This window comes from Grammomys surdaster, unplaced genomic scaffold (assembly GCF_004785775.1).
Source record: "Grammomys surdaster isolate TR1022 unplaced genomic scaffold, NIH_TR_1.0 98, whole genome shotgun sequence".
Classification (NCBI taxonomy): Eukaryota; Metazoa; Chordata; class Mammalia; order Rodentia; family Muridae; genus Grammomys; species Grammomys surdaster.
Window position 1 is genome coordinate 605,533 of NW_021604577.1, and position 8,627 is coordinate 614,159.

General features: G+C 44.2%; 1 protein-coding gene across 2 annotated transcripts in view; it reads left to right on the forward strand.

Annotated features, from left to right (window-relative positions):
* Positions 1–206: 206 nt before the first annotated feature.
* Positions 207–8,627, forward strand: part of Cdkl1 (cyclin dependent kinase like 1) — a 47,218-nt gene continuing 38,797 nt past the window's right edge. Inside the window, exons 1-2 of one of the 2 annotated variants that reach the window (XM_028781806.1) lie at positions 207–265; positions 627–902. In XM_028781806.1, the coding sequence (XP_028637639.1) occupies positions 735–902 (168 nt within the window). In that variant the 5' untranslated portion in view covers positions 207–265; positions 627–734. Of the gene's footprint in view, positions 266–626; positions 903–8,627 lie in introns of those variants that run through there. The other variant, XM_028781809.1, reaches the window with a different exon arrangement.

The following is an 8,627-nucleotide window of genomic DNA, read 5'->3' on the forward strand; positions in this document are numbered from 1 at the left end:
GGCCACCCTAGCCCGAGCAGGCTGCTAGGAAGGACAGCCTGGGTGCAGGCGTTCTCCCTGCAGACTTTCCGTGCTGTGACTCCCACGATATAAACCCTGCGGACCTGCAGCGCAGGATCAGGGACCCTGCCAGGTGGCTGCGGGGACAGGAGGGCGGAGGGCAGCCCCGCCCAGCCGGTGTGGTTCCCATGGGGATCGCAGCAGCGACCCAGCGGAGCTGCAGGCTGCGGTGCCCGAGCAGGGCCGAGAGGCGCCGGGAGTCAGGGTGGGAGGTCCCCACAGTCCCCCCGAGCCCGGTTGCCCAGCCGGTGTCCTCTTCCGGAGGGAAATGAGACCCGAAATTAGAACCGGGGAAGCCCTTCGCCTTCGTTGTGCTCCAGCCAGCTCAAGTGTCTTAGATCGTATGAACCATAACGTTAAAAAGATAGATTGTCTTACAGCTCGGCTCGTTTTTGGATGCTGGCTACATCTTCAGCTCGAGGGAATGAAACAGACAACTGAAATTGGGTCACCCATGGCAGCCACCTGTAGGGTCCCAGCCTTGACCGCGATGTCATTGCTGGGTGGGGGTGGAGTCCACACCTGGCTGGTCCTTATTCTTTAACTCGGGCCCTTGTTTTCTCTAGATCCCCGGACGACAGACCTTGTTTGATGAGGCTCCAGAGCGGTTGGTTCACGTATTTCATAAGCGACCTATATGAAAATCCGTTCTCAAGAAGACTTGCTCCTCTGTAATGGAGAAATACGAAAAAATTGGAAAGATTGGAGAAGGCTCCTATGGGGTAGTGTTCAAGTGCAGAAACAGGGACACGGGTCAGATCGTGGCCATCAAGAGGTTTCTGGAAACCGAAGATGACCCTGTCATAAAGAAAATCGCCCTTCGAGAAATCCGCATGCTCAAGGTAGCTGATTTGCTTTTTCTGTGTTAGATAGATGCTGTGGGCTGAGGCTATGCCCTCTTCCCTCACAGCCTTTGTCTTCAGTGGTACAAATCTGAGTCTGTGTGCAGAGAATGGATTATGTAAGAGTGAGCAAGGTGGAGGGGAGAGGTGCGGAGCTCTCACCGTGTCAAATGCAGACAGCCTTTTCACAGGTCCCTGAGAAGCAGAATTTAAAACAACTCAACTTTGCTAGAGTTCTTGAGTTTTGTGCTTCTAGGCTGTTTTCACTTTATATTTTTAACCCATTGTCCTGTTTTCTTGGACTATGCGTGTGGTGTGTGTGTGTGTGTGTGTGTGTGTGTGCATGTGCTTTTGCATGTGTAAGAAACAGACATTTGGAGGCCAAAGATTAACTCTGGCCATCTTCCTCAACCATTTTCCACCTTATATATTGAAACAGTGTCTCACTAGAACCCAGAGCTTAAGGACTGCCAGCCAATTTTCTCCAGGATCCAGCAGCACTGGGACTGCAGGTGGACAGCTGCCCTCAGACAGCATTTATGTGGGTGTTGGGACTTAATGGACTTACATGACAAATTTATCCATGAAGCTCTCACCCCAACACCTGTTTTCTCACTGGGAGAAAGTGATCGGCTTTCATTACACCTGAAGCATTATCCACTATGGGGCTTCACAATGTCCTCTTTTAAAGCAAGCATCCCAGCACAAAAGCAAAACAGTGGCGTTGTCAACGTGTATTAATCCTAAAACTTAATGTGTGTGGCGAGGGGGGGGTTCATTACAAGATAAAAGTGTTTTCCCTCTTGTTTTGGAAACAGGCTTCTTCTCTGAATTTATCAGAGGAGATGCAGCTGCTACTGTAGGGTGAGGCAGGCCATGGCTCCCGTGGGAATTAACTATGCTTTAGAAAGTATGGCCTCTGTGTTCCGTCCTGCCTTGCTACACAGTTAGGGAAGGGCGACCCCTCATCAATGGAAAGTGGTTGAAAATCAGGCTGTACTCTTTGTCTTGCGTCTCCAGGCCTCTCTAGAAATCCTTTCACATGGATTAAATGCATGTATCTAGATGAGGACCATGGACTGGAAGCAGGGACCCTAGGTAAATTTTCACAGATGCTGACAAGAAAGTTTCCATCTTGGGTTTTAAGATGTTCATAACTTGCAGGTTGTTGTCTGTTCTGAGAAGACACTGGTCAAGTGTCTGAGTGGATGATCCTCTCAGAAGGGGTGAACTCAAGTGTTTGTGCCCATCCACAGCTGGGCTCCTATACCTACTGATCTCCACAGAGCCAATGTTTGCCATCTGCTCTTGTGAGCCACTGAACACTTCCGCTTTCTCAGTAGAAAGTGATAGTTGAGTTACTCTCTATTTTATTTATCATCATCATTATTATCAATATTATTACTACTTTGTGGTGTTAAGGATTGAACCCCAGAGCCTTTATCAAATTAACAAAACCTTCTCTCACGGGGAACATTCTCAATCTTCAATGAGTTGATTTGTTCTAAAATTAGTAATAACAATGTGCTAGAAAGGTGGCTCAGTGCATGAATGTGCTCGCCACCAAGCTGACAACCTCAGTTAGATACCTTGGAACTGCATGACATGGAGAGAATTGATTCCCCCAAGCTATCCTCTGACCTCCATGGTGCACAGTAACACTGTGTGTTTCATCCACCATAATAAAAACAAATGTAAATTTTAAAAACATGTCCCCAGGATCGTGGTGGTTGTTCTCTCTCTGGCTCTGAGCATGTCCCCTCTGACCTCTCGCCTCCAGTACATGTATCTCAGCACATTTTAGCATCACTGCGTTCCCAAGTTTCTCTAGGTTGGGAACCTTGCCTCCCTGTCTCTGTGTCTTCCTAGCACACTATGTGGCACCTGCCAGACTCCCAATAAATATTCTTATTGAATTTTTTTAGGGTTAATAAGATAAACTCTTAAGGAAGAGAAGGTGTTACGAGTCAATACTAATTGAGTGAGGATCAATTCTCCCCAAGTTGACCTCTGACCCCACAGTGCTCTGTAGCAGCTGTGTGTTCACCTACCAAAATAAATAACACTGTGAGGTGGGTGATGAACACCACAGAGGATGTGAAAGCAGGAAGCCCCCACTCTCTAAGTCAGGTGCTCAATGTTTCTTCTCTAGTCTAAGTAAGGTGATGGGAGTTGATTGATACTTATGTCTCTTTAGCTCCAACTCTTCAAAATTATATGATATTCCTGATATCCAGTGTGTACTTGGTGCATATTTGATAACTAAGTGAATTGAGGGTTTGTTAGATGAAGTCATATTTTCTTCATTGATCCAGTAATTGAGTAATTGAGCCTAACTGTACCTTAAAGAGTGTTGTGCAAAGTTGTCTCACAAGCTCAGCTCTTGGAAAGGAGGTGGAGTAAGAGCTTCCCGTTCTCACTTCTGCTATACTGAGATCCTAATGGACAGAGCCTGTGCCACTGACTTTGAGTCCCGGGGGCTGGCAAGAGCTCTTCTGGTGATGTTGATTAAAGAAAGCATGTTAGAAGTAGACTTTAAAGTTTGAGAGAGACAAGGGATGAGATGAAGCGACTGTGTTTCAGGCGAACTGAGCTGGAACTTGAGATGTAGCTCTGTGGTTCTACGGGAAAGGTATACCAATCTGGGCAGGAAATGCAGGTAGACACTACAGGGCCCCCTGCAACTAGGTGAGCTCCTAGGGAAGGTTGCTGGATGCACAGTGAGAAGCTGAGATCCCAGATGAAGAGAAACACTCAAAGTGAGATCTCAAAGCAAAGGGTGAAGGCTCCTCAGTGGCCACAGGCCAGACAGGTAAGGGCTGACCCAGACAGTCCTTTACAAAAGCCAAAGAATGGCAGCTGAGGCTTCAAGTGGGACTTTGAACATCATGCAAAAGAATCTGTTTTTCTTCTGGAAAGGATAGCTAGCCAAAAAGAGGAGGATGGGTGGAGGAAGAAGAGGAGGAGGATGAAGAGGACAAGGAAGAGGACGAGGAGGAGGCAGTGGCTTTGGTTTTTTGAGACAGAGTTTCTCTGTGTAGCCTCAGATGTCCTCGAGCTCACTCTGTTGATCATGCTGGCCTCGAACTCAGAGATCTGCCTGCCTCTGCCTCTTGAGTGCTGGGATTAAAGATATGTGCCACTACTGCCCAGCCCACTAAGATTATATATTATATTATTTTATGTAAAGGTTGTCATTTGCAGACTTTTGGACTAATAACCGATGACATTTCTTTTTTTTTCTTTTTTTCTCTTTTTCCTTTTTTCTTTTTTTTCTTTTTTTTTCTGTTGTAAACTTTTTATTTTTTATTTATTTTTTTATTTTTTTGATGGTAGAAGATGTGTACTTTAATTTTTTAAAAAAATCAAATCATAATTTTTACTTATTCACACAGGGGTTATAAACACAAAAAGGCAGGACATGGGAAAGGGGATAGGGGATGACACTGGAGCATGGGTGTTCAGAGGGAATACAGATATCTTTCAGAACAGGGTCTCGGCTGGGTGAAGGTTCAGGGGACAGGACACTATGACTCTGCCTATGATTCACTTGTCCTTATCTAAGTTGGTATTATCCGCCAAGGCTACCTATTTACAAGGTCTATGACTACTCAGGCTTGTAAATTTCCACAAAAGCTGCCTGTTTACAATACCTTATAGCCATCTGTTTCAATGTTTTTCCACAGAGATCCAAGACTTGGTGTTAGTATACATGTATGACAGGCCTATTGCTGATTTTAGGCCTATGGCTGATTTTAGGCCTTCAGTGTATAAGCAGGACTGCCCCTGACATCTCCTCCCTTCTCTAAGTATAGAAGGGCTGTGGCAATTCTAAACTTGCAAAGGTGGGGATAGAGACCTGACCTCCAGTAATTGAAGGGGACTTTGTAATGGCTTCGGTCCTCCTGTCGTTGTCCAGTGAGACATGAGGGCCATGCCCATCCCGATGTCTTTTTCCTGGAGAGGGGATACTTTTGACATCAACCCCTATGCAGTCAGGCTTGTCCCTCAGGGAACCCAGAGAGATATTTTTAACTTTTATTTATATTCCCTTGCAGTGCTTAGCCTCGCAGCCTAAGCAAGAATTCAGATCACCAGTCAGAGGGGGTTCTGGGTGGCCCCTCTTTGCTTGGTCTAGGGGTGGAAGTCCTCTCTTTTAGGTTGGGTGGAGATGGGTTTTGGGAACACCCTGGATAGAGTAACAACCTCATCTTGAGTCTCGTGGTCCTCCATAGCTAACTTATGATAATGAATCTGAATAGGTTTTGCTACCAAGTTATTTATCTGTTGTTTCACAAAGTTAGTCAGCCTATTAAAGGCCCAGGGATGAAAAGAAGTAAGCAAAAATAACCCAATTAATTGTCCCAAGATGGGAGGAAATAGGGTTGACAACCATGATGGAGAGGTTGAAAACCAATTCTTGTACCAGCTCTCATCTTTCTCTTTCTCTCTCTGTCTTTTCTCAGGGCCTTCTCTGACCTTTATAATGCTCTCTTTAATCATCCCTGTCTTGTCTATGTAAAGGCAACATCCTTCTTTAAGGGCTGTACACAGTCAAGAGCTGTACACAGTCTTTTCTATTATAAAAGAGTAAATCAAGTCCAATAAAGTTCTTTGCAATTTTTGGAGGTCTCTTCAGACAGCAAAACGAGGGATTTCTTCAGATTAATGATGTCAATCTCTAGCTGTTTGATGTTCTTGTCAATGGCCCCATTGAAGGTCTGAGTAGTATAAAGTCGGAGGCCAGCATCCGGATTAGAACTTCTAACAGCAGACGTCACCAGTGATTCATTTTTACCAGAGATACTGCCTAGGTTAGAGCTCCTGGGAGGCCCTCTTCCTCTGGATTTTGTGAGGTTAGGTACAGAGCTGCCGCCTGGGATCTGCTCTGTGCTCGGGCACAGACCAGAAGTCCCCGATGACATTTCAAAACACATTTTTTCCTCTTTATCAATTGAGATAGAATTATTAGGATTTCTCAGGGGGTCCTGTTAAGTACGTGGAGCATAGTCTTACTCCACCAGACCTCGCTGTGTTTTCTTTTTCCATTCCTAGAAACAGTCTTATGCTGTAGACCAAGCTAGCCTTGAACTCCAAGCTTAAGATTGAACCCAAGGTCTCTCTCCTAAACCAGGAAAGTGCTATACCCTGAGCTACACCCTCAGCCCAGTCAAGACCTAAAAACAACAACAACAAAAACAACCAGCAATAATCTACTATCTTAACCATCTCTTCTTAGAAGATCAGACACTTTAATATCAAAATGAAAGCAAAGAAAGTCACCCTTTGGCGAACATGGGCTTCCTGAGAGAGAATAACTGGCAATAACTTCTAGCTTCACCTACATCAGACATGTCTGTGTTGAGTGTTGCATGTCATTGTGTGTTTGTGTATTGCTGGTCCCTTTTCTTAGCTTCAGTATCCATCAATGAAACAGTGATACCATTTTCTTGTACTCTGTAAATCTCAGGACTGTGAATATTACATCTGGGGACAAAAAGATTCCCAGATCAAGTGCTATCCTACTCAGAGGATGTATAGCTGGTAAAACAAAATACCATTTATGTGGTTCCAGTTAGCTTTGAGAGGATGGTCCCTGGGATTTCATATTGTAGCAAAATTGAGAATTCCTTGTGTAGATCTTTTCCAGACTGTACTCTGCAATATTGTAAGGCCTACTAACTGCTTGGCACTTCCTAAGTCTACAGTTGTTTCTTTGTAAACGGATGTAATTGTGGGAGGTAATTGTCTAGCAACCAACTGGGTAGTTGTAAGGTTTTGCCTCTTCCGTGTTTCCCTCTCTGATGTGAAGACCCATCATGAAGTTATAGCTAGGGAGATTATATTATCAAGGCCTATATCTTGCTAAGATTTTTACAAAAGGTTTTTTTTTCTTTCCAAAAAACTGGAAACAGTACAAATACCACTGTTTTATACCGCCTGAAGAAAAAAAAATGTGAATCTTTTTTACAAAACAAATCTGTTTTTTAATAATAATTAACCACTACCTAAACAAGATGTAAGCCTGTGCTCTCCAAGATGCCTTATGAGAGTCAACTCTTGATATCTTAATTACCAATCAGGATTTTTGTGGGTTATATAATTGAGCTTGTTAGAAGAAAAAAAAAGGTGAATCTGTCTCCTTAGATCTGTAAGCAGCACCATAGTCTTATAACATTACAATTGCTCTGGTTAAAATCAGTCAGATCATCCTCTAGGGACAATTAACACCGTTCTAGTGACAGGGATAAGATTGTGCCGTGGTAGATAATAAGCTCAGTGTACGATTTTCAAATAGACTCTCTGGAATACAAAGAAAAGAATGAAGTACATTCGGCTGATGGTTTTGGTGAGATGTTTGTGCACAAGATAACTGACTTGCCCACTGGCAAGCATGTGCAGAATGCTGCCACTCCAGGGACTATTCTTTGATGCCACCCCCACATAATTTAGCAAGGAGAGACCAGTAATAAACAAGTAAGCTGTAAAGCACAAAGCAGGTTCAGGGGAAAGGGAAGGGTGTGCACTTGCTTTTTTAAATAGTGGAACTCAAGCCCTTTCTATAGCTTGTTTTCAACATGTTACTACTAACCTTTAAACATGTTAAAGATATATTTCATGGCAGGAAGAGTGGTCAAGGGAATAGCCAGAAGACAGAGGGGGAAAAATCTCTTGCAATGGTGCATGCTTTTAATCCCAGCATTCAGGAAGCAGAGGCAGGTAGATCTCTATGAGTTCAAGGCTAGCCTGGTGTATATAGTGAGTTCTTGGACAGTCAGGGTTGTATCCAGTGAGACCCTATCTCAAAAAAAATTATCTTAAATCACAGACTCAGGTATCAGACTGGGGAGATGGTTCAGTGGGTAAAGGAACTTGTTACGTAAGTACTAAGATCTCAGTAAATCCAAGACACCATACTAACAATTAAAGTAAATAAATAAATAAATAAATAAATAAATAAATAATTCTTAGTGAGGCCAGCTACAATCCCCACAGCCCCTACAGGGAAATTGGAGGTGGAGCCAAGAGAGTTTCCTGAAGCTTGTGGGCCTGCTAACATGGTATATGCAACAGAAAAACAACAAAAAGACCCTGTCTCAAACAAAGTAGAAAGCAGTGTTGTCCTCTGACCTTCAAATGTGTAGTGTGGCACATACACACACATGAATTCACACACACACGCACACGCACACGCACACGCACACGCACACGCACACGCAAAGCCAGGCATCATGTACTATACCATTAGGGTCTCTGTGGTGAGAAGTCAGCACTTACTTTGCATAGAACACATGCAAACATATAAATGTGTTTTAATTCATCCCATGCCCTTCCATCCTACCCCCAGTAATATATATGTATCCAGCAACAGGGCCTGTGTGGTTAAGACAAACTCGAAGCAGCCACCTCTTTCCTGGGCCCCTAGTCTCTGTTGCTGCATTGCATCTCTGTGGTGTGAAATGGTAGACCTGCTGAGAGAGAAGAATCCATTCCATCTGGCCTTAATAGAGGCAGCAGAGGGCCCTGGGGCAGTTGGAGATCAAAGATAAGACAGTGCTACAGTGGGTGTCTGGGTGACCGACCCCAAGTAGGTGGTACAGGGAGCAATAGAGTAGGTCAGACCAACTCCAGTCGAAGGGCTACAAGCAGCAACTAGAACACAGCAGCAGTGCCCTCTCTCTCTCTCTCTCTCTCTCTCTCTCTCTCTCTCTCTCTCTCTCTCTC